A 27,190-nucleotide genomic window follows, 5' to 3' on the forward strand; every position below is an offset into this window, starting at 1 on the left:
GAGCGCGCCGGGTGCGGATGCTCGGGGCTGTGTGTTCCCGATGTATACACTTAAGGTGTATCCCGAACAGCTTAAAGTCTGTACCCGTGGCTGCTTAACAGAATAAAGCTCTATTCTTTACGTGACCACTTCAGCAGGTCCCCGCGTTTCCCAGTTCCCCGCGTTTCCCTTCACCCTCCACCCAACTCCAGTGACAACGGCAATGCCGCTTTGCCTCTTGGCTTGAATCTCCTGGCACACACTGCCGAGTTCCTGTGGGGAAACTGCCAGTGCAGTTATCAGAGCCCTTCTGCACCTTCTGTACCGCTGCACACCTGCCCGGCTGTGCTTCCCTGTAACACCGGGTTTCCCGGTGCCCGTGCGGGAGCCGGTGTTGGCTGCACAGGGGGATGGAGAACGCCAAGGAAAGGCGTCAGAGGCCAACAAATGAGGGCTCTCTGAGGTACAGGGGTGATAATTCCAGCTGAATGCCTACCTGATACTTCAGAGCTTTATTCCTCCACAAGATGGAAGCCAAGACCCATCTCTAATCCCAAGCTTTCCTATGTTTCTCGCTGTATCGTACAAGCCAAAGAGATGCTTGTGAAGAGCAGTCACCTCTTGCTTTTCACATTTGAATACCTGTTTTTATCTTGTAGCCATGCTGTTCCAACACTTGCTATCCTGGGCCACTGCCATTCAAATGGAAGGCTCCATACAAAACCACACCACAAATTTTCTGTTTGTCTTCAGTGCAAGCAGGTTTTTGTGCAGGTTTTGGTTCAGTGCAAGCAGGTCTGTTACCTCCCCTGCCCTGACAAATCTCTGTCTCACCTTCTGCCATTACCTCTTACAAGTTAATACAAGTAACAATTCCTACTGACTCACTGCTGATATTGAAATCAGACGCAGGCCATTTAAGGCAAAAGGCTTTCCCTGTATTCCTTCATAGCAAATGTGAGATGATGAGATACAGAAACTACATATTAATGCAGAGATGTGTCAGTTGCCTGTGATGATTTGATTCCTTATTTGAAACAAACTCTGCAGAATTTCTGCATCAAATACTAGGTTTTTCTATGTATGCAATGTAGAGCAGGATAGAATTCCTGTCTTTTCCAGTTCTTCAGACTGCCATGTAGCTACTTGCTGGTTTGTCCTGTGAAGAACAATTCTGCCCATCCTAGCTTGAAGGGCATGGAATGTACTTGTATTCTTTAAAAGAACCCATCTGACTTGACTGGAACACAGCGAAACACAATTATATATTGGGTAGGACAGGGAAAGGTCCTTTTTAGTAGGGAAAAAAACCCTAAGTAAAAGACAAGAATTGAAATTCTCTTTCTCCTGAATGCATTTTCTGCTACCATTGAGTTGCTGAGCTAACAAATCATTATTTGCACTAAGGCACTCAGTTATATCTGCACAGCTCAAAATCATTGCTATCTACTGTGGATTTTTTTTTATTATTTTTGCTAGTTATTTAAATTGCCCTAAATCTTGCTACTTCTACAATTAGAACACAGCACTGCCCATTTATTGGCCAAATAATCCTTGTAATCTTCACTCTGCTTTAAACCTATACAGTGATTCCAGATTGCCAGGGTCAATCATCACCCTGCCAACCAAGATCAATGTAGTTTGAAGCATTAAAAGGATTTCTTTTTTACACATGCCCAGGATTGCCTAACGCAAGTGATGCAGCTGACACAAGCTCTCTGGCCACACCCAGTGACTTCATTTCTCTTTATTTTGCAGTTTCAGGGGTTTAGATACAACAACCACAATCCCAGCACTGCACAAATCACACGTTCAGGACTAAATCACACGCACCCAAAACACATCACAGAAAAGATTTCCAAAAGCAACACACAAACAGAGGGATGAAACCCGTAGCACAATGAGCTCAAACTACCCCAAAGTAGTTGCATTTTTGTCCGAATTTTGTGCTTTTTTTTCTTAGAGCTATTACACTTTGAGATAGAACAGAACAAAATTACAAAAGCACTTACTAGTGTCATGATCCAGCACATTACAGTGCAGAGGGCAGGTACTGCACTCCAGTTCCTGACGTCGGGAAGTCCCCTCAGTCAGAGAAATTCACAGGCCAAAGGTAAAGCCATAAAACTTTCCAGAATTTTCACCTTAAACTTCTCTCCATATCCACTTAATTTAAAAATATTTCCTCCCTTCAAAGAATGAGGCAACAAAAAACTTGTAGAATAACTCTTAACAGGATATCTTTGTCATTTTTAATTCACAGTTATGTTTTATTAATCAATCTTCCTTTTTTTTTAAAGTTATACTTCGTGGCATTTGAATCTGAAACCAGAATAACTATCCCCACACACACATCCATCTATCACAAAATTTAAAAAATAAATCAACAGCAAATGCAGAGAGAAAATCTAATAATATTGGCACTAATATCTATAAAGACTCATATTTTAGCTCCTGGTATTTTTATCTCTCTGAGACAGTGCTATTCCAAGTCTTACAAGTCAGATTTTGCCTCCAACTAAGCATGGAGCAGCCAATTCCTCCTTTCCTTCATCCTGCAACAAATCCACCAGCAGGGAGTTGATAAGAGTAGATCAGACCTGGAGAGGTAAAATTACAGGACATGGGAAAGGCTGCAGGACAGTCGGCTCTTGGGATTCTAGAAACAGAGGATTAAGGAGCTGTAACTAGTGATGGGGGAGAAGTCTGGAGGCAAGGGGAGCCCTAGAAGGGCTCTCACTCCTTCACCCAGCACCAGCCAAAGCACAGGGTAATGCAGGTATGGCTGCAAGGCCTCCTCCTCTTCCCCTGCCTGGAAGATTTGATTCCTTCATGTGTTCTTCCTCTGTTTAGAGACTTGACACAAAATCCACCCCCTTTCCTCTTTGCTCTCTGAAGGACCTCACGCCGTCAGACAGACATGCTCTGCTTTCTGCTCCATCATACAGGAAAACTGAGGCCCATGTCTCCAGGACAGCAATGACAACTCTCAAAATACCTGGGGATTGATTCTTTTTTTTTTTGCCTTTATGTTAACAAAAAAGTATAATCTTGCTTTATAAAAGATTTTCCCCCATTTTCTTTTAGACCTGGTCCCTCTTAATTGGTTTTTGTGCTTCCTGCTGTTCTTGACAAAAAAACTCTGCAATAGAGGAATTTATAATTAAAAATGCAACATTCTCTGTGGAAATAACATTTGAAACACCAAACAATTATTTTTCTTCAGTGTAACTCACATCCACACAAGGTGCACTTACAATAGTTTTTCAGATTTTTAAATTATTAGATGAGGAAATACATAATATTAACACTTCAGCACATTAAACAAACATACCAGTTTCCTACAACAGAGACTTCTGCCTTTGGACTACATGATAACGCACCACCACAAATGAAAATGTAAAATTTAGTCAGGAAGGGAGAAGGACATTTCTCAGAGTGAAGGGTCACTAGCATGAGCAGTTCTGCTGCGAAGGGGGTGGGTTATCTGTGAGTCTCATGCTCCTTCCAGAAGTGCCCCTGGAATTGTCTGATTCTACACTCTCCGACATCTTTTCACAGATTATATCCACGAGACGCTCAAACACCTGCCTCACGTTGATGTTTTCCTTGGCACTGGCTTCAAAATAGTCAAAACCTGTGGAAAAAGTGAGCAGAAAGTATCAATAGAGGCTGATGATGATGATGATGATTTTTAAAATACCATTTTTTCCAGAATGCACCTTAAGAAAACGAGACATTACATAATTCTTAAGCTCTGTTGATTCCCATAATCTCGGAATAGTGAGCAGAAATTCTTCTAAAATTTATCAAGCATCAGTGAGATGCTATCTGATATTTATCAAAGGGATAAATGGATCCTTACTATCACCCTGGTAAGCACATCTGCAGATGATACAGATCTGAATAAACCCAGGATAAAGGAGTCGGATTCTCCCCCTTTCATCCGTGAAAGTCCCCTGGGCTGCAGCTGGTGACATGCCACCCCCAGCAAGGGGTAAGGAACGTTCCCAGGCTCCACACACCCCTGCCCAGGGCCAGGCTGGCTCTACCAACCCCTACTGCAATCTGGCAAGAGCAGAGGCCAGAACGAGAAGGAAGACTGTGGTTTCATTCCTTCTGCTGACCAACCTCTGCGCTCAGGAGCAAAATGCTCCATGACTTGGGTCTTGTTTCTTCCCATTCTTTGTCCGTTTAGATGGAAAGCTCCTCAGGGTGATTGATTCTTGCACAGCACAGAGCACTGCCCTGACAGGAGGTTCAGCACCACTGAACTACACCCAACTTTAATTCCAGCGTCCAGTCACCGGCTCTTCACTGCAGTGATGAGCACGGATCAGATCCTCAAACACTGACCCTTTCTGATTAAAAAAACCAAACAAGCAAGGCTGGAGTTATGCCACGAAGGGGATGGCACAGACAGCTCTTCCTGCTGCTCCCTGCTGACACTCGAATCAGCCTCCCCCAGAGCCCAAAGCCTGCCCCAGCAGCAGGAATGCGCTCAACTGTGAAGCATTTCCTTATCTTTCCGACTCCAGAGGCCTCAAGGGCCAACCAGTGCTTACAGTGGCTGTTGCTGCTGTTCTACCAGGTTATTAAATTGCCAGCAGCAAGAGCTGAGGCACCATGGAGAGTTTCTTTTGCAATAAGCTACATTCTGTTGTGCTGCATTTTGGGGATGTTCCACATTGCATCAATTTCCTTTGATTCTGCCACAAACAAAGGGAAAGATAATTTGTTTTAACTGATTAGTCTGCCACTGCCGGTAGGCTGAGTCACCTCGATGTGTGAGATAAGTAGGTATCCACCCCATTCAAACCCTTTTTAAAATTCAGGGGACAACCAGTGAAGTGATGGTGGAGCTGTTTGCCTCCTAATTAACAGGGATGGCTCTCCTGCACAGAGTGTTGTCTGCCCCTCTTGTGTCTTTGATGGTGAATAAAAATGTACATAAAAAGCACAGGAAATCAGAGAACTGCACTTAGATATTAGTCAGTCCAACACTGACATCTCTTTTGGTTCAGTTCATGCTCAGGCCAAGAGCAATTTCTTAATCTGATTAGGGAATTATTTCAATGATGTTAATGTCACTATACAAATTTAGATCAACATGCTGAAGGATAACCTTTATGTGAATCATTATGCTGAACTGTAGCAGTTTAAGCAGTCAATAGCCAATTAAAGAGATTCCTCCCAGCTAACACACAAAATAATTTCAGATAATGCTGTACACATTAACGTAGTTGCTATAAGGAAAAACTAACTGATAAAATCAGCCCTTTTAAAAAGTGTTTAGTATTTTGGGAGGCTATAGAAGAGCAGGGCTGGGACAGCACTTACTAAAGGATTGATTAGCTTTTGGGTTGCTCTGCACTGGGGTATGTTTGTCCAGGGTGAGCTGGACAGACAAGAGGACAGGTCAGGGGCAGAACTGGGGATTCTTCAGCAAAACAGTTTCCTACTGATGTATTCAGTTGCTATGGTAACTCTATGTGTGTGTGTGGTTTGAAGTGTCCCATACATAAAGGATTCAGATTCTAGATGCCAAGTTTGTAATCCAACAAACAGAGGAATTTTGGGGTGAGAAAAAAGACATCAGATGTCCAAATTGGAGTGAGAGTTCAAATAAAACTTTCTATTTGGTGTTACGTTGGTCGGGACAAATATTCAACTACTAACAGTGTAATTATTCCCGCAAAATATGTGGACACACTTGCATGCACAACGTTTTTGAGAGTCTGCAAGCCAGGAGCCAAGTTTATTCACATTAATATTTTCAAAAGCAAATTAACTTCTGACAGGTAAAAAAGAGCCCATAACTGATTTTGTAAACTAACCATGTCTCTGTTTGCTTTGATAGTCCTACATATAAAGATGTATTATTACAGTAACAATACTGATGGGTTTAGTTTGATATTTGCTCATTGTTTTTTTAATGATGGCAGTGCCTCAAGGCTCAAGCCAGGAATGGGACCCCTTTGTGCTTGCCATATGTAGAATTTACACTGGAAAGCTCTAAACCTGCAGGGTTTTGCAGACATGCCTTTTTTTTTTTTCACATGAAACATGAAAAAATAACCTGATTGCTCTTAACTCTTTGTAACAGTGACCATCTTTTTGTTAAAATTTAAATTAATTTTTTAAACAGGATTTACTTGCTACTTTGAATTCTTTAACAGAAGATAGCAGTATAGTTAAATCTTAACACAAAGCCCTGATTCCATATTAAAAATATCATATATGCTATAACGGATAATGAAAAATGATAGATAAATACATGATAAACTAATATAAGCTTATTTTGCTGTTCATTCTGAAATTTTCATTGCAATCCCAATTTCCTCTCAATGGAACTGTTTTGCTTTTTCTATCCCACATCAACAACATAATGTCATTTCCTTACCTAGATAAAGAAGCCTAGTACATTTTTAAAATATGTTTTACTCAATTCTACAGTCCTCATGTATAAACTCCTTTTTTTTTCACTGTTTAATTAAAAAAATAAATTCTTCGACAAAAATCAATGTTTGCATTGATTTGCAATGAGTACATGGGACTTGGAGACCTGGAGACAGAATTGTGTTTATGAAAACCTTTTCTCTTTTCATTCTGCTGAGCTAATAAAACCTTTTCTGTTCATACAAACTTTATCTTCCTTCCATCCTCAGACATTACCTTTACAGATACAGCAACACTACAAATATTCTACCAAGCACATCTTGGCCTACTGAGCATGAAGCAAGTAAAATATGGATCTGGAATATATTACACTTCTTAGCTGTGAGACCACTATTAAAGTATTACTCCTGAGGGGACTTTTTATTGTACAAACTAAAAGGAACACAGTATAAGGTAGTAGAGGGAAAAAGAGGTAGAAAGAAAAGCTTTCCACGTACCGAGCTGATCTGCCAGGTGTTTCCCCTTCTCCACAGGAACAATCCTGTCATCCTCCATGTCACATTTGTTTCCAACCAGGATCACTTGTGCATTGTCCCAGGAGTAAGTCTTGATTTGTGTGGCCCTGCAGCAGGTCAGAAAAGACTGTCACATTCCATCAGCTGTGCCAAAATAATCATATATTAAATATAAAAACAAGTACCATTAATGACCTGGCTTACACATAAAGGAAGGATGCAGACTCTGTAGTTCACAGCACCATTCTGTTTTACTGTTCCTTAATTTGGTGTGACAATAAAGTTTCTTATTAAGACTTTGCAAGTGTTACAAGATCATGAGATCCAGATAAAAAGCTGAACTGAAGAATTTTTGAAATCTAGGGACAAAAAAGCTTATTCTCCTTCAGCTGTCTTCTGTCAGAGGAATGGCAATCAATTATAGCTCTTCAGGATAATTGTCCCATAGAGAGAGCCATACAATAGATGCACACTTCATGCTGGATTTACAACTTCTTACAAAAGACAAAACAACAATAATTTAGAGCAGACAAAAAAAGATGCTCATTTGCTGCAGCACATTTCCTGTAGAGTTTTAGGAACACCATAAATACAGGTGGAAAGATCAAGTCATCTTTGCTTGAACAGGAAAAGGGGTTCATGGAGGCTGAAAATTGCATAGAAACATGGAAATAATTGCTAAAGAGAAACAGAAAGGTACCAAATCAGGAAGATATGAGATCAAGGCAAGGCTCTGTGAGCTAATATTTGAGCCCAGCAGGATGAAGTGATACTTAAGGGAGGGAACAGCAGATGCAATGACAGACAGCAAGTACAGGACCAACGCTAACTTCAGTGGCAGAGGGGGCAGTGCATGGGAGCTTAGGAAGGAGCACTCAGGTGAACTTAGAGACTCTAGTGGAGCTCACTGCAGATCCCAAGTTGGTCTCTTTATAGTTTTTCCATGATGAAACTGAAGATTTTCCTCCTGTTTATCCTGAGGGCCAGTCCTCTCCCACCATCCTTGGGGAGGTGCCCCTGGGCCAGCAGCAGAACAGTATTAGCTTGGGGGCGTTCACTTTCATCCATTTTTTCAGACCAGCACAACCTATTTGATCTTCCCCAAGTCAGCTCTATCTTTTCTGACTCTCTCCTTCCCAAAGGTAATTAGGCTGCTCTGCCAGAAGCAATACACTCCTTCCCAGCTCCAGCCCTCCTCCAGTCCCTAAATCACCTTCCACTCTTTGTCCCTATTAACCACCAATCCAAAGTGGACACTGCACTTTCAGGCAACCCTGCCATTTCCTAGGACAGCCAGGAGTCCTCTCACATTTTTACTTCTGTTTAAGTTTGCTTGAACTCCCTTAACAATAAAGCACTTGATTCCTTCTCCTTTGAATTAGCAGGAGCCTCCAGCTCTGATCTACTAATGACAATTTTTAATTAGTTTGAGTTGCTTACTTGCCTTTTCCATGGAAAGAAGCCAGTGGTGTTACTTCACAGATAACTATGGAAAAGGGGGTCATTTCACTGTGCAACTTGCCTTGAAGAAGGAGCAGCCTGTTTGGATTGCACTGGAAAACATAAACCTAACCCAAGCCCACTGCACAAGCCCAGACCCTTAGTGCAACACCCAAAAATAAACAAAGTCTCCGTGCAATGAAATTTTTTCCTCTTCCTCCTGGAAAGGCACTCTCTCCAATCCCAATTTTGGCTCCTCCAGTTTCACCCTTTTGAGTGACTCCAGGTAGACAAGCCCCATGGGAGCTAATATGAGTCTGTGATGAGCTTATGTGGGATTCTGGGCTTTCTCAAGGCTCATCACAGAAGAGGGTGACTGCAGAAATGAGCCAAAAGCCCAGGAACATGAAATCTCCCCAGTCTCCATAAGCAATGGAGAGAAATAACGTCTTCCCAGGTTCAATTTAAAACACCTATAAGCAGGCTCTTCTTCTGACTCCCAGTTCAGCCTCTGGATTCATTTCAGCCCCTGGCATTGGATGGGGACACGCTGCCAAATCTCAACTATTTAAACAGAATGACTTATCAAAAAGAAGCAACCTGCATGAAGGATCCCTCACAGAAACATATCCTTCTTGTTTTGTACAAGCTAGAGAAAAACCTCTTACAGAACACCAATATTTACTCTTATCAGGCATAAAGATCAACCAACCAAAAAAAGTTATGAAGAACATCTAAAGGAAACCCTGATGCCATTACAAAAAATGGCAGCAAATTTCCAGAAACTTTTGGAAAGACAAATTACTAAATAACAAGGCTCGTGCAATTGAGATGTTTCAACAGCTATCAGGGTGAGCCCAATATACACACTGGGAGAAAGGTATTTCTGTGACAAAATAAAAATGCTGTGCCTTGTTTCTGCTGAATTCCCCAAATTAACAATAAAACACATTTTCTGTGCTTCACATGTGAACTTAGAAGAAAAATAGTCTCAGGTTCACAGTTACAACAGGAGGTATCAACAACCCAATTTAGAGATCAGCTTTAAAGACAAATAACGCTGATGATTTGTGAACCCAGCTGTCACTTATATCTAAGTTAAATTTTACCAGTTTTTATTTTCCTTCTATGAAATTGTCTAGATTGTCCAAAGCAGAGCTTGCATAATATTTTCTATTTACTTTACATTTTCAAATACTGAATATATTGTAGTTCCAGTACAGTTTCAAATGAGGTATAAACCACTGATTTATCTACACACAAAACTATCAACCCAATGCCAAATAACAGCTATCAAAGGAGACTACTAAAAAAAATTCTAGAAACTGAGCTGAAAGCCAGGAAAGCTAATTTAACCCTTTTACTCACCCTACAGGAAATACATCTTATATTCAAACAAAATAATTACTTCTTTTCAAATATCAGGTAAACCCTATCTTTGCATTTGCCCATTTATGCTTTTTCTTGTAAAATAATCTGACTGAACTCTTGCCACACTGCAGTAAGGAAAATCACTCAGGCTTAATATTTTAAGGCTTCTCATGCATGTTTTACTTTTTCCAGTGAAGAGGAAAACAAGTCATGTTCCAGGTATTCCCAAATACATTTAAATTGTGTATCTTTCTCAGCAGCTTTAAGAAAATCATAATTAATTGCGGTGATTGATGTGAATGAAGGAAAGACTCTACTTAACATTTATATACTACCTGGAGAGCTTGTCTAAATACTGATATACAGCCACAATCCTCCTCATTCAGGAGAAAGGGTGACTTCACTTGGTTTAGGAGAAGTATGAGCGACACAAAGCAAACCAGGATCCTCTTTAGGACATCTACCCATAAGAAGGGTGAGGTAAAATGATCTCCCAGGGGAGAAATCATATGGCAGACTGGAAGAGATATTCTCATTTCCCTTGTGGGCAGGTGAGGCCCGATCAGGAGGCTGTTAAAACAGTCATGTACCAACAAACCAATGACAAAGGCTCTGAGCTAAAGGAGCTCAAGGAGGGGATATCTTAATTTTCCAGGAAGAATACAGTTCCTGACTGAAGACCAGATCCAGTGTAATCGGGTTTTTTACGCATAACTATATCATGCAGCACGGTGGGAGAAAAAACCCCACCAAAAATCCTACCTATTTGCTATGCTAGAAAATGGCAGAGGCTGGTATAGCAGCACCAGCATCAGACAAAAGCTTTTGTTTCCATTTCTTGTGCCTTCTGAAGTTTAGAAAGCAATTTTGCAGGCTGGGAAAAACCATCTCTCAGCTGCATGGCCACTAGAGGACTCTGCTGGCCCAGCGTTGCTGGCTTTGCTACAGCCCTCATCTCCTCTCTAGTGGACCAGCTTCAGGAAGGAAAGAAATGTGTCGATTTTATCCTCCCCACAACATAATTTGTGCTCAGAATCTTAAAACTGGTTAGAAAGATTCCTGACACACAGAGTAAAAATACACTGATGGTTCACCTCTGTCCTTTGGCTGACAAGGTGCTCTTAGCAAAGATATTCCTGCTGCTCCCGTGGCACTGGAAGACATGAAGTCAAATTGACAAAACTGACCTTTCCCAATTCTTACTCTTGCATCAGTGCCTGTGATGGAACAGACCTTAGACCACTTCCAATACAAAGCTTCAGGTTAAACTTCACCTGCACAAACTTCAAAATAGTAGCAGGTCAAAGATTGAGATTTGGGGGTTTTTTTGCGAAGTTAAAACTGATAAGTAAAACTTACTAGAGCAGAACCAACATTCAGACAGGTAGATGAGATGTGTGGTCATATATATCTTGTTTCACCAGGGAACCAAGCTGAAAACATTCATAATTTAGTGAAAGATAGGCCTAGCTCACATACCTGCACTCCTATGGAAAACATCCCCATGCACACACTTGCAGAAGAAGCTTCATCTGAGCTTGGTAGAGCGTGTGCCACATAGAGGAAACTGGTTTTGGCAAAACCTTTGGGTTTGTGTTTCTAACAAGGAAAAAAATTATTCCTCTATCACCAGCTGCCACAGGACAGCTTAGGATGCTTCTGCAGTTCACCTTCTGCAGCCTGGTTCATGGTACTGAGATGGGTTGAAAGTGGAGACTGCATCTTTAGTCCTGACAATCAAGACCAACTGCTTCAGTGGACAGCGAGAACAAAAAAAGGGCAGCCTCGAGGAAAGGCAAATTATTATAAACAACAAACCACATGGTTGCAGCTTTTGAGTTACAGCCCAGATTAGAGGGTACAGAATAAAAGTTCAACAGACAGCCAGGCTGAGCTGGATGCTCAGAACCAGAGCCACAGTCAGCATGTCACATTCTCCCAGCAGGTCACCCAGATCAGTGCAATTCCATCAGACTTGGGAGATCCCATTAACCGCTGCACTGCCTTTTTTTGCACCCTGACCACTTATCTGCAATACACAGCAACCAGGTTACGAGCAGAAATTATTGAGGGGACTCACAGGGCTACTACTTCTGAGGATAAATGCAGCCTTTCCCCAGATCCCTGAGATTTGAAGAGAACAACCACTGTTAAACTGAATTGTTTTAGCAGCGTAGCCAGAAACCTCATAAGCCCAAATAATGCATTAAAGGATTCATTTCTTTATAATAAATTTAAACTTTTAAAAGCAACAAGTTCTATAGCATGCTACAATATTTGAATTATAACATTTTTATTAAAGTGAAGCTGTAGAACTTTTTTGAAGGAAAGTTTATAAATCAAATTACTTATCCCAGAGTTTAGATGAAGAGGAAAGAACATGGTGATGCAAAGCATTATAGAGGGTGGGATGTCTCATGTTCTCAACAAACAATTGTGAGGAGAGAACTGAGCAAAACCCAAACAAACCCAACAAAATCAGTATTTCGTACCAGTCCTGCACTGCATTGAAGGAGTCTTCACTGGTGATATCATACATGAGCACAAAGCCCATGGCTCCTCGGTAGTAGGCAGTAGTGATGGTTCTGTATCTTTCTTGTCCAGCTGTGTCCTGGAACAAAAAGGAATATTTAGGCTTTAAGACTTCAGTTCTCAGAAGCAGGAGTTGTAGCTAGGTCCTATATCTAAACTAAGGCAACCACTTTTTGTTATACATTTTAAAATTCTCATTTGCTCCCAACTGAAATGAACTCTACTTACATTTTAGCATTAATTAGGCTTTTGCATCAACCATGATTTGTTAAATGCATTTTGACACATGTAGTGTTAAAAAAAATACCAAAGATGCCAACTCTTTAATTGCTCTTCTCTGCCTCTGCCTCAGTGCAATAATAAAGCCTTACCAGAGTTCACTGAAAGCTGACACCTCAAAGCAGAGGCAAAAGAAAACGGTCCAGGACTGTATCAGGCAAAAGACATTTACATGTTGCAATTCAGTGTCACGGTCAGGAAAATGTCCTTGAGAGAGATGCCGGGGCTGACTCAGGTCTTACCTCAGGTTAGAAATAATGATTAAAGTCCCGATGCAATGAACTTTACTATATAAAGTGAATTTAATGTGGAATATCCCAATCACAATGTCTGAGGTGCACATATTAATTTGAGAGTTACTAATCCTCTCCTGCTGGTTCAGCTTAATTCTCTTTACCTATAGAGCCCTGCAGAGTACCTCTACCTGTGTTTGTCATTTCTGTGTTCGTCATTTCTGTGTTCAGCCTGGCAGCACAAAGGTGAAACTCTGGCATATACAACAGAAGAATTCTGAAAGACTCATGACAGCTAGAAAACATGTCAACCACCATCTGTTGGATGCCAATAACATTTATTCTTCACATTTTGCCTGCTTTTAAACTGAGGGATATTTCTACTCCAAATCAGCAGTTCTGCAGTCAGTCCATTCCCTCTGGAAAAAGGAGAGAAGTCGCAGGCTGAACATATCTCTCATTCAGGAGATATCTATCAATTGAACAAAGACATTTCATCCATTTTTTGGCAAATGGCAGCTCTGTGAACAGCTGCAGGGAGGCAAAAGGCCTTGCCTTCAAAGCACGTGCTCAGCATGAGGTATTGACTGCTAGTTACTGTGCTGTTTTAACAGTTCTGAAATGAGCAGTCCTTTAGTCTCCCAAAACCCACACGGAAGAAAGCATTTGCTGCCACTGGTTTAAAATGTGATTAAAGGTCTCTTCTCTGGAGAAAAAGACCCTAAAAGACTTATTAACCATGTTGGAAGAGTAAAATAAATCCATGTAGAGCACTCTTGCAGGAGTACAGAGATCAGACACAGCACATCGCCACAACCCCAGGAGACAGTGGGTGGGAAACTACTCATCTTTAAATCATCTTGCCCATTGTTCCCATACATGCAGCTTTGTTTTTGCTGCATGCAAGGCAGTGTTGGCCCTGCCAGAACACACGCCAGTCAGTCTGGGATCACCTGCTGTTCTGCACCAGAATATCACAGAGCCTCTCTGTAGGAGGAGAGCGCTTGTAAATAAACTCCTGACAGCTTGCTTAAAAGGCTCTGCCTATTGCACTACTGTGAGAACATCCATAGCTGTAACACACTGTGCATTTCCCAGTGGAGAGACTATGCCATTTCTCCAATTCTCAGGAAAAAGAAGGGTTTTTTTCCTTTAAACTTGTGCATTTATTTCAAGAGGGGTTAGTCCACCGGCTGATCATGATGAAGCATCATACACTGCCTGAGAAAGAGTTTTCCTGTTCCCTCCTGACAAGAGGTACCAGAACGAGGTGGACTACACCTTGCAGCCTGAGCGACCTTTTCCTCTCCTGCCAGTGATAAATCCACCACTCTTGTAGTCCCTGACAGCACATCCTGACTTGGCTGCTAAACAGCTAAACCAGCCATGACAACTAGATCCTACCTATACTTCTTCAAGCAGGAAGGTCTCAGCAACAATAGTATTGTTCTTTTATTCAGAGAGACATAACAGTTGCTTTATTTTAGCCTGATTTTATAAAGACATGAGGTTTATTAAATCATCAGTGTCCACACGTGCACTTTTGATCAAATTTAACTGAGGGGAAATGCTTTCAGATGTTCCTTACATATGTCACAAAAAATAGCTGGTAAGGTGAAGAGACATCTTAAGCATACCTTAGCTGGGAAGAAAGCTTAAGTGCAATGATCTTTTTCCAATACCAGCAGGAGAAATGCTCTCTTTGTGCCTCGTTAGGAGAAAGCCCTAAATCAATATTAGTAACTTCACAGATTCTGTAACCAACAAAACCAAACAAATCCATAGGAAGTCTGGCTTCTTCACTTCTCATGCCCACAGCATCGTTGTTTTACACCTGCATTCCCAAGTTCTTCTCTCTCCCAGATCTCACTTAGTATTTTCTCCTCTGTGTTTAACTAGTGCTCATTTTGGCTTAGGGCATGAGGCTGTGACTGGGCAGTAAGTGACTGCAAGACACATTGTCTGGCTACATGTGGAATAATTCGGAAAGAAATTAAATTTGACAATGGCTCAGAGCAAGGACTTAGGTCTGGGGACATATGTCCAGGCTGTCCTGGGAAGTAGCCCCAAGGGATGCTGAGGGTGACTTCCAAAACCTGTCCTGATACCATCTCAGTGCCTCAGCTCAGTGAGGAATTGGACTCATCTGAGATAAAGGCAAATTATTGCTTGAAAGCTCTGGAATTTAGCAAATCTGGTTTGCTGATTGCAGTATTCTGCCTGTGACCCCCCCTGTGTAGGGGGCAGGACGCCAGTTTATACAACAGTGAGAGACGGGGCTGCAGGAGGTACAGAACCCCAAAGGGCTACATGCATTTACATGGTCATAACCTGTTCTCTGGTGGACAGTGCACTTAACTCACTAGAAAGGTAATTTGCATATTCATACACTTAGGTGCCTGCCTTCTCAGGTTATCAAAGGGAGTGTGTTGTGAGGGAAAAGCATCCTATGTTTCATGGTATGTAAAGTTTATTGATAACCTTGCCCTGGTAGCCATGTGGCAGAATGCAGAGTTGTGATTCATCTCCACGTGAGTCACTGATGCCTTCCTCGCTCTGTTTGACTGTACAGGTACAGAGCATGTCATCTCCCCTTACAGGCTTGTAGTTGCATTTCTCCAAATGCATTTGAATTGTTGTTATATCACCCTGAAATTACTTTTTTCCTCAGGTTACATTAGCTTTAGACAGCGATAAATTGGCTTAATTTTCTCGACTCACACCATGAGCAACCCCCTCACAGACGCCTTGACTGAAATAAAATAAAATAAACTGCAAAATCTGAACTCACTTTCTTCAGCATTTACAATAATTGTCCTTACCTCAGTTTAAACCACCACAAACCTTAGCTAATTAGGCATTTCAGGTTTTCACATTCAAGTTGTTTATCCAATGAAGGAGAAAATAACTGACAGAGATTGTCCCCTCCTCCCCCCCACCAAGTTGTTTGCAAGATTTCCAGGTAGACCACAAACTCATCAGAAGACAAGTAGATGAGGCACAGGCAGGGATCAGCAGAGAGGTGATGTAGCACTAATTAAGAGTCTAGCCAAATGCCTGGGAAGAAGAGCCTGAGCCTTCAGCATCCAGAAGCCTGCTAGGCTGTCCCTGATGAGGAATCAGAGAGCTTGGCTGTAACCAAGCACAGAAGTGTCTCTGTGAGGTATATTTACACCAGTATGCTAACAGCTCTGTTCTTCTGTAGCTATTGTGTGTGCCTGTCTTTGATACAAACAATTAAAAACACCCACAAGACCATTAGCTGGGAGCTCGAAAAAGAAACTTGAAGGTTTTGCATTAATGAGCAATCAAAATTCAGTGTTTATTCAGAGGAGAAAAAGACCTAAATGTATTAGCATTGTGTACAGATGCCCTCCAGTCACGAGATCCATCACATAAACATTTACAATAGAAGCACAACCAGCTTTTCTTAAATTTACTTGGCTGTCTCAGCAGAAACTGCAAGGTACTTACATAGAAAACATATTTGAGTTTTTAAATTATGACAGATGCCCTTTGCTGCAGGTCTGAAAAATCAGAATCCATGATTCTGAACCATCCTTCTTCTAGTGAAGATTTCCAGCTAGAAGTTCTTTGTTCCAAATAAAATGTCACTGAAACATCTAATCTGTACTGAATTTAATCCCCTTAGCACCGTGACTTTTCTAGCAGTGTAAGTGACAAATAGCCTCTAAAGAAATAAACCTTTCCAATTTTTTAAAGGATTACGGTTTGATTTTCATGGGGTTTGGGTTTTTTTTAAAGAGGAATAATACTCAAGAGTAAGAGTTGCTTACAGTCCAGCCAGTTGGCAACATTTACAAGATGCACGTACTTAGCACCATCACTTAGGCTGCTCAGAGTCAGAACAGAGGTCACGTTCACCCCAATAACCAGCACCCAGCACAATCTGGGGCTTCATCAGTTGTGAAGGAGTTTCTTCTTCCCTGCTGTTCAGTGTCACATTGTAACACCTACGCTATAGGTTTTTGCACCTTTTTTACCTTGTTTGGAGTTTGGTCAGCCTTGGGGACAGGATAATCCACTTCCCAGCCCCGTAGTTATAGAGGCAACAAGTTGTTAGACATCAAAGTGTCAGGGAACATCTGACTCCCTGCAAACACAGCTCAGTTCTCAGCAAGACTGGCCACCTCAGCTACTGTTCTCTACATGACAGATAACCCGAAAAAGCAAGAAATAGAGGCACATCCTGAAGGCAGAGGGCTGTTTTTCCTCTATCTGGGGCTCAGTAACACCCGAGCCCTTTACATCCAAGACCTGTTCACTTTCCCTTCTGCACATCTGTACTCCCGTGGCGCTGTGCTGGTGTCTCTGCTGTGAACAGTGACGGTGCCACTGTGCCATCAATAACTCCATTCCACCCCACTCTGTTCCCATCTCCCCAACAGTTCATGCAGCCCTTTCCACTGCTGCCTTGTTCTGCCTTCCTCACTGGACTGAACTGGCTGCTCAAAGCAGCCTTTCCTTACCTTTCAGAACTGTTGCAATGTGAAATGTTAAAATTCTCATGACCTCCAGCAAATCTAGTTGTTTTGGTCACTGTTACTGATGTCTGCTGCAAGGTGGCTGGTATGTCCCATCCCACTACTCTCCTGTCAGGACATGCATTTCAGACATCTGGGACTGAGCGTTCCTTAGCTGGATGTTTCCCCAGTGCTGAGCACAGAAGGGATCTATTCTGCCATTGAAGTTCCCGGATGTTACATTCCCACATACACATTTCCTTTGAAAAGGTAGATTTTTGAGTGGAAGCCACCAAGGATCAGATAAACAAAAGTCACCTTAAGAAAGAGGAAGGGGAAAAAAACAACCCACCCACCAGGTACCACAAGAGAGAGTCACCTTGGACAGACTAGGATGTGTCATTAATAAGAGAATGTTAACATGGAGCTTAGTGTTCCTGCTGGCAGCTAGAAATAGGAACAAACAGGCAAGCAAGATGAGTCACTGGTTAAGACATGGAAAAGATGTGATGTCATGAAAAACCTGTGAAGTTTCAATTGCTGCCAGGAGCAAAATAACACCTGGTTCCTTCAGAACTCAGCTCTAATTAAAATGCTCCAGTTCAACAGATCACATTAAGCATGTGGGGTTTTTTTCTCTCGTTATTGAGTTCTTCCATTGCCCAAGAGTCACTGGAACCTTCTCAGACATATTTTGCTACCTTGAGAGCCAGTTTCATTTAAACAACATGTCAGAAAGCATTTCTGATGTGAAAAACCCTGTCTTTTTTGATAAAAGGCTCTATCCTTGCAAAGTGCTTTTCAAACATTCCCACATTATGGCTGTATTCACTTCTACTTTTTAAAAGCTGTAAAACCAGTAGCCTTGGATAACTTCAGTACTACCAGTTGCAGAAACTTCACTTTTCCTATCCTATTTTACTTACCCTGTACAGAAGGTTCTACCTCCCTCTTTTCTCTAACATTGCCACGCTAACTGCTCCCACCAGAGAGAGAGAAAATTTTTGAAAAGAGACTTTTAAAACATGCAGAGTCTACAAGAGCTCACCAGCATCTGGTCAGTCATCAGAGGCCTTGGTCACGCCCAACACACACACTTTTGAAGTTGTTCCCTGTAACTCAGTGGCTGAGTGTCCCTTCAAGGTGAGGCACCGCACTTCCCTTTCAAAGTACTTTTGTAAATGAAGCTGATGGACAAGGAGGAAAGGTTAATCCACCATAAAAAGATTTCTGGTGGTAGGGGAACACCAGCTCTTTTAACTTTTCTCAGCAACTCCACACCATGTGAAACAAAAAGTGAATCACTGAAAACGCAACAGGCTGCATTTGCTCAGCAGAATGCAATTCCCACACTGGAATTGGGCCAAGGTACTGTGACTGACACTACTGCTCACGACCTGCTAAGATGTTAAAAATATTATTTCCATTTTCCCAGGTGCCTTGAGATTGTAGGGAAGATTAGCAGCAGTTGCCCTTCCTGATCTGTCAGAGAGTAAGGAGGACTGGAATAGGGCTGCTTGCTTATAGACATTATCTGCTCTTCTCATCTTTTTGTAGGTTGAGTTTTTCTGTTAGAGTATTTAAAAGCCAGTGCCTGCAAAGCTGAAATCACATTAAGAGGTACACACAAAGATTAAGTACATTTGCATATTTCCTAAATTCTAACTCTTGAAAAGTATTATTTTTCATTACTTGGAATTAATATGAGGTCAGTCTTATATTTTTGATTCTTCCTGATCCAGTTACCTTGATAGAAAAATAAATAAATGGCAGCAGTAAAAATATGTAGCATCCACACCACATACCTACCTCAACTTCCATTTCTTTAGCTGCAAATAAACAGTGAACAAAGTTCAAAAGGTATATGATGCATTTGAAAGCCTATGCACTGTGGGCAAAAGTGATAAAACCATCAATGACATGTTTAAAAAAACCCCGAATCATTTAAGAAAATGTTAAGAGGCTGAGAGCCTAGAATAAGAAGCTTTCTGGGCACTGAATGCATTATTATCATAGAATATATTGCTGCTTTGGCTAGATCTTTTCAGTTGTCCCACGTATATCCTTTAATTCTGTTAATCAGGACTGTAAGAACAGCTGTACAACACACAGATGTCTGAGCAATGTTAGTCACTATAAGCATTATTAATTAGCTGCTGTTGAGAAGCAGATAAATTAATCACAGCCAGAGCACTTCAGAAGCAGCACCAGGCTCCTGTGAAGGCACCACCGTGGACATCCTCAATGGTCCTGCAGGGCAGTGGATTGACGTGCTTCAGTGCAGCTCCCACCGCGTGGGTCGCAGCAGCACTCTGCTCACCCAAGAGATGTACAGCAGGAAGGGAAATCTCAATACATTACGAATCAGCTGCCAAAAGAACAAGCGCACAATCTGCGAGGAGGAAGTTAAGTGATCTGCGGTTCAAATCTGTTTGAATTCGGTAGTCTGGTTCTTTGATCTGGAAAGGAACAAGGGCAGGTGAAGGGAATCAGCATCGCGGTGCTCCCGGCCTCCCTCCCCCTCCAAGGCACGCAGGCAAAAAGGAGCAAGTCCCTGCTCTTGAGAGCAGCCGAACAAGACTCAGACAGACTTCCCGGAGCCTGTTTCTGGGTGATCAAATGTCATGGTAACCGGCGAGAGAGCCAGGCAGCGAGAGGGGCTGTTCGCGGAGCCAGCTCTGCTCAAGGATGGGCATCGCGGCGGCTCCCGGCGGTGGTACCCAGTGATGGTACCCAGTGATGGTACCCGGTGGTGGTACCCGGTGGTGGTACCCCGACCGGCCCCCAGCTCTGGGCAAGACCTTCACTTAAACTCATTTACAAAGCAAATATTTTGGTGTTTAAGAAAATCAATGACTCCGTTCCTGGAAGACCTGTTGGAAATCCTGATGGTAAAAAAAACTTGGTGCTCTGCTAGGAACTTCCCTCCTAGGGCTGGTTCTTATCAAGGGAAGATTTCAGCTTATTTAGTAGTGGATTAGGGCTAAATCCGAGCCTCATACTTCACAAAAACCCCCTAGAGATATTATGTCAAGGGGGTCAATTCTAAGACAAAGTGCTCAGAAATTCTGGGAAGCTGTTTACGATATCTTCGAGATTAAAATACCAAATTGAATTACAACCATGAGGCAAGAAAATGTACTTTAAATTGAAGGGCAGCAGCTAGACAAAAATAAAATAACGAAGCTTAATTTATATTAAGAACAACATGCCAATAAAAGTAAAATATAATATTCTTTTAAGGTCTTTACAATCCTAATGTGTAATTTTACAAGATTTGGTGGAAGTGAAGAGCTGACGAGGCAATTTTCAATTTACTACCTCCCAAATTAGGAGAAAAACCCCACTGCTGAATTCAGGTGAGCATTAAAAAAACATATAAAGACATTGAAGGTTCTAGAAGTCAAGAAGGTAGAATGAAAGCTAAAAGACAACAAAACCCAAGAACAATTTGAACCTTGTAAATCAGAAGGTAAATAAAAAGGGAAAGAAAAAAGTACTCACTTCAGTGGAGTTTGAAATACATTTTCTAAATGCTGGAATTTGCAATAACAGATTCCTCTATCTCATATGTTTTTATTTGACAGAAATGTGCATATACTTTGAAAAGCAATTTAATAAATAGATCTGAAACACTAGTGACATGAAGGGGGGTTTGTTTAAATTCACAAAAAACATTTTAAAAAAATCAAATGGAATTTGAAACTCTCCAAATAAACCCACATTTCTGCTGAGAATATAAAGGAAGACTTTCAGCTAAAGAACAGCTATTTTGGAGGAGTCCTAAGCATCTTAAAATACAGGCTTTGTCAGCCACAAGAGTACCCGCATGATGATGCTCAGTAATAGCACAAGAAAAAGAAAATAATCTTCTACCATTTCCCGTAGTGTTTTCTATTATAACCACACAGACCAGATGTTAAACTCGAAATTTCTTTGAGCAGCAGCTGCAGAGGGCTCCTGAGGCAGCTCAGAAAGCAGTTCTAGGGTGCCCTCGGGGCTGACGTGGTTACAGCAGATGTCTTTCAAGGTGTGAGGTCCTTTTCCACACTGTTTTAAGTTCACCCACCTCTGTGGTGATGACTCCTCCTTTCCATTTGGAAAGAGAATCACGAGCAAATGCTCCTTGACATAGGTGTGAGATGTTTTGCTGTTTGATAATTTTACTGTTTTATTTTCACTAGTCACTTCATTACCACAACACCTCCCTGCTCTGTCTAGGCCACCAACTGCCTCTGGCCAGTGGACACATCCAGGGCCTAAGTGGCTCAAATCTTTCTGATGAAGAGCACATCTTCATATCTACCTTTTTAAGAAAGATAGAAGAAAATCACAGCAGATTTTCCAGCTGAAGAAAATGTGTTACTGGCATTCTAAAATGCCTCCAGGGTCACCTGCCCCCTGCCATTCACCACCCGGTGGGACTTTGGTCAGGCTCCCAAGCACAGTTTACTGCTTGTACTTACTAGGACCGCTCAGTTCAGCCCGGATTTGGGGAGATGCCACTTGGTGATTGAACTTTGATATATAAAATAAGTCCTGAATTGTAAGGTCCTGCCTGCATCCAATGACCTCAGTGAAGAATCCTGCATAGGCAGAGGTCCTGACTCCTCTCAAATCAGACTAAACTTTCAGATAAGAGGAAAAGACAACACAGAATTTTTCCACGTAATCTGTTTCTTGAAACACAGACCTCAGCCCAAGGAAAGAAGGCTGTAAAAAGAGCTGTTAATGACAACTCCAAACTGTCTTATTTAAAGCTAATAAAAATCCTGTGTGCAACAGGAACAGCATGAGATCATATTTGTACAGAACACTAAACATGGGTGATGCTGTACAGATCAACAAAAATATGGGTGGCATTAGTCTTCCTTATATTCTAGCAATTTTATATTAATATAGCTTCATAAAGTAGGGAAACTGCACAGCATCACCCAAAGCAAGCAAAGGTCTATCAACAAATCTGTAATTGAAGCAATCACAGTATCAGGCACAATCCAAGCACAGGTTCATGCATTATGCTGCTCCCCAAATCACTCAGGCCCTCTGCCAGCAGAAAATTGACAACAGGCTCTCTGGACCACCGGCTCAGTTCAGCAAAGGGCAATTCTACACTCCATTACCGTCACATTTCTACAAACACTTCCCAGCTTAGCAGTGAATTTGTCATGTTACATTGGGAAAAACACATGCTGAAATATTTATCAAATGAAAGCAGCTTCCTTAGCAAGAACAAACCTCTGGGCAGACTGAGCTCCCCTGCTTTCACGTGTATCTATGCAGAAGGTGTAACAAGTTGATGTTTTGAGGAATACAAGTTATTTACTGTGACAGAGATAAAAAGAAGGCTCTTAGGACTTTTTTCTTGGTCCCAGCCCAGTACAAATCACATCTCTTGACTGAAAGGGTGGAAAAACAAACTTTGGAGCAAAGCACAAGGCATAAGTGACTGGAATTAGGTCTGCCAATGAGCTAAAGACATTTTCACAAAAGAGGGCATGACTTCAGCAACAGCATAACTGCTTCAAAACACTGTGAAACTACAATTAAATGAATTGTGCTTTCTGCCTATTGCTATTTTGCCTTACTCCAACATCAAAGAATTATAATTCAACCCAATTTCCCAATTTCGGAAGCTGTAGAGCAGCAGGGGAAGCTTTGGTGTTGGCTGTCTGCAGATTACCCTAATGCTTTATCCTAAGATCCAGGCAGCGAGTGACAGTATCTGCAGAACAGAATGATTTCTGGTCCTGCAGGGAACAGTTCCTGTTTCACTGCTATACTCATACCACAAACACCATTCTCAGAAGAACGGAGTCCAGAGAACAAAATGTATCCCCATTTAAAGCGTTAATAAAATTAATACAAAGAACTGAAAGGAAAAAAACCCTTCTCTCTTCACACGGCACCCAGATCTACTTTCTCCATCCCGTACACCAAAGGGAAGTAATTTCCCTTTACCAAAGGTTTTCTTTTTTATCTTCTGAGCCAGTTGAAAAATTATGAAAGCCACAATAATATGTGTTCTTTTGCTAGTTCTTCATATGGAGCCTGAAGGGAAAGCTGAAGACTTCATCCCTGTCATACCAGGACAAGCTGAAAGCTCCCATAAATCTTGGACAACCTTAGCCAGGCCCTCTTGGCAGGCCATGTGGTAACATCAGAGCTCATCTCCTGCCAACTCCTGCAGCTGAGAGAAGGGAATCCTAAGATCCAATCCTCAACAAGGAGGTTTTGCCACAGTTAAACAGTGCTTTGTGCCAGCCTTCCTTATGCTTAGCGACTGAAGATTTCCGAGTTCCAATTATCCTGATAAAGCAGGGCATAAATAAATATGCTGCAAAATTTCATCCGTGGTATGTACTCTTCCTGGAGTCAAACAGTCAGACAATAAGTATTAGATGATATAAAGAATAAACACTGTTCTAATCTCAAAGTGTCCTACCACATCACTAATGGTATCAAATCAAATCAGCCCTGCATTCATTAGGAATCAACAGAAAGCAAATGTTATATAAAAACTCTCAGATAAGAACAGGCAACATTCTGGTACATGTTTACTTCCTTTTAATTAGTGAACAGACTAGCTGCAGTCTAGCTCTAGAAATGAGATGTAAACATAAATGACCTCCACATATGCCCCATCTTTCAAACCAGCTTATTGACAGGAGCTGCAGGAACCACCTCTCACCCACACTTGCTTCAGTGATATGCCCAATTGTCTGCTCTTCAGAACTGGAAGAGGCTTTTTTGTGTGAAAAGAAGAAAAACAACAGGTATTAAAGGTGCATCTGGCAAACAAAGAGGTTCATCTCTGTGCCCATGAAAGGAAACAGGAGGGATGATACTAGAAATAGACCTCATGGTGAAGTGAGACACCTCCCTAAAAAGGGACAAACTGAAATAAACCAAAAGACCAGCAGAAAAGATGATGGGAGGGCTGGCTTATCATAAACCACTGAAAAGGCAAGATGATGGGTTAAGTACAACGATCATCCCAGGATGTTACAAGGCTTGTTTCAGAAAAGGCAGAACAAGGAGCTTCTTTGGGCAGGGTCAGGTCTCTTCAGCTCTGACAGAGGCCAGCAGGACCAGGTCTTCAGGAAGTCTCTCCTTCAAGCTTGGATGCTTGCAATTCCCACAGAACATTAGAAACTACAGATGATAAAGTGGTATTATCCTTGTCATACTCAATAAGACCAAAGAACTCTTGTTGATCTCACTGGGTCTAGGACTTGTGCCCACTTCACAAATTATATTTTAAATAGAGAAGGAAAACTCTTCAGTCAGTTATTTTATTTGGTAATCATAGACTTCTGCTTCTGCTGGTGGGTTGGGGTTCTTTTTGTCACTGGGGTTTTTGTTTGGTTGATTTTTACATCTTTGTGTAGAGTTTCTTCTGTCATTTCCAGGGGTTTGGCCAGAGTTGTGAAGAAACCTGGTAAAACTTAACACATTCAAAGTAAAAGATGCATTTAGTTCATTCTCTGTTTGCGTCCAAGAGACTCAGGTCGGGATTTGATGCCTGGTGACATATGCTTCTAACATGCAGCATCATCCTCCTCTTGAAGCTTTTCCATTTTGTGACCATAATCTGAATGTTTGACAAGTTCATAGCATGGTAATGCAGATTTTAGTGCACAGGATGCTCTAAGAACTATAACCACACTCTGGAGAGGCAGAGTTGTCACCACCTCTACATCCATGTGGTTACTGAAAAGCCATTTCTCAGACATCATTCTCAGATTTCAGGAGCAATGGATGGAAATACAACTAATGAAATTATCTAATGAAAACAAACTCAATCACAGGCTTCACATCATGTCTCAGTTAGACTGGGCTTAGGTCAGAATTCTCAGGTGTTAACAGGATTCTTAAAACAAAGAAAATGAACAAGTGAAGGAAAAAAATCAACTAGGCACAGTTGAAATGCTTGTAATTAGCATCTTTGTTTTACTGAAGGGATTGCAGAGGTTCAGTAGCAGTATATAGCATCAGAGAGTTTTCAAACACACTGTTATAACAAAAGGGAAAAGAAGAAACTCAGAAAGAATGTGCTATATTAACTTGATATTGCCAAGGTAAACAGTTTTACAACCTTGTAAGAGAGATTAAGATCACAAGTTACCAGGGTACCATTGTTCCTTCCAGCTTCATGTTTTCAACACAAAATTAAATCCTTTAAAGGCAACACGGAGCTGTACCTTCCCCACTGCAAACTCATTCATCCTGTTCTGTGGGAAGCTGCAATAACCAGCACAGGATTTTCCGAATTTTTTTGTTCACAGGAGTCACCAGCTTGTTATTCAAAACTCACTATAGTTACAATTTGAAAGTGAAATAATCTCTGGACGCGCTTTTCCAATGTAACTTCAGACAAAGCACCTGATCCAGATTTTGCTCTCGGGTATGCTGCTGCAGAAGCTGGAGCTTCCTGGCTTTGTCTGATCTCAGCTGAGATTAGCAGCTGATCTTCCATTTCTTCACTTGCTCAACAGCAACAAAGCCCTGCCAATTACAGAGCATGTTCCTGTCACTCCAGATGGACAGTGCCAGAGGGGCAGCTCGGAAAACGAGAAGAGAAAGCATGTCACAGGGTATTAAAGCGAGGGAGACAAGGGCACATTGCCAGGGCCTTTTAGGAGACCTGCTGAGTTTTTGTGAGAACAATTCTCTCTTCGCCAACCTTTTACCAGCAAGTATTTTTCTCCCAACTACAGAAACACCTTTCTGCCTCCATTGATTACTTCTGGCTACTTCCAGTGCCCTTGATCTACTTCTATCCCAAACTGGCTTTGCAGAGAAGACCTGAATTTTTAGGGCGTGTGAGAGAAAGACATCTATAGATATGAGTATGACAAAGCCATGTCTAGGACTAGTTTGTGTTCTTCCTAAGGAATGAAAAGTTGATATATAAAAGAAAAAAAAAAAAAAACAAACAGAAAAAGAAAAGAAGCACCAGGCTAGAGGTAGCTATTCATTCATACTGAAATACAGATTGGAGGTAGCTATTCATTTATACTGAAATACAGACTGGAGGTAGCTATTCATTTACATTGAAATACAAGCTGTTTTGGCCACAGAGAATTAGGTTTCACAGTGTATTAAGACTACACTTCATTTGCCTTTACTTCCCCTCCACTCACCCGCCTGAATGAATACAGGTGTTAACTCACAAGCTATCCCTTCCAAATATCATCTACAAACTGCCTCACAGACACATCAAAGCTGTCATCTGCTAAATTCAGGAGGAGATACCACCCTGCTGCCTGACAGGAGCAGATTAAATATCAGCAAACCTCTTCCTGATCTTAGCAACCGTGCTAACGTCCCATGAATCACTCTCACAAATCATACGGTGAAAGCAGAAAAGCCAGGTTGTGTTCTGTGCCCAAGGTGGACACCCCACTTAGCTACAGAGCAACACTTCATAAGTCAGTGGGACTTTCTGCTTCACAGGGGTGCTGTCTCCTCCTCTCAACACATCACAGTGCCTAAAGGTAAGAGAACTCCGGAGTTCTCAGTGTGCTGCCAACAGTGCAACGAGCACTGTGATCACCTTGGAGCTGCTGGGGGAGAAAGCAGCTGCAGCTCTGACACCTGTGGGCTTCTCCTACCTGGGAGTTTCTTCTCCACAGGGGACGGTTTCCCGCCCAAGCACAAAGTTCAACCCCGCTAAGGAACCTCTGGAGGTGGGGGAGAAGCAGAGCTCCCCTCCTCCTGCTGCCGTTCAATACGGGAAGCTCTGGTCTACTCAAACAAATGTTATTTACATGGCTCACCTTGGTAGCACAGGCAGTGTGATTACTCAAGCTGCATGAGAAACCCCACACAGAGATAGCTGTAAAGCATCCCACTCTCTTTCCTCCTCCTGAAGCAGCTGTGTCTATAGTGATTATTTGCATAAGTCACTCGGATCAGTTGCTATCAATTACTATGCTGTGGATTATCATTTAAG

The 27,190-nt window shown here is 41.8% G+C and overlaps 1 protein-coding gene across 2 annotated transcripts in view; it reads right to left on the minus strand.

Moving 5' to 3' along the window:
* Positions 1-1,696: 1,696 nt before the first annotated feature.
* The window catches only part of RAB3B (RAB3B, member RAS oncogene family), a 53,075-nt gene continuing 27,581 nt past the window's right edge, over positions 1,697-27,190 (minus strand). For both annotated transcript variants that reach the window (XM_027739434.2, XM_027739435.2), the window contains 3 exons: positions 12,197-12,315; positions 6,876-7,000; positions 1,697-3,616 (listed from right to left, as the gene is read on the minus strand). In XM_027739434.2, the coding sequence (XP_027595235.1) occupies positions 3,429-3,616; positions 6,876-7,000; positions 12,197-12,315 (432 nt within the window). In that variant the 3' untranslated portion in view covers positions 1,697-3,428. The remainder of the gene's footprint in view (positions 3,617-6,875; positions 7,001-12,196; positions 12,316-27,190) is intronic.

Source organism: Pipra filicauda, unplaced genomic scaffold, assembly GCF_003945595.2.
Source record: "Pipra filicauda isolate LSUMZ 115617 unplaced genomic scaffold, ASM394559v2 scaffold19_size4547281_pilon, whole genome shotgun sequence".
NCBI lineage: Eukaryota > Metazoa > Chordata > Aves > Passeriformes > Pipridae > Pipra > Pipra filicauda.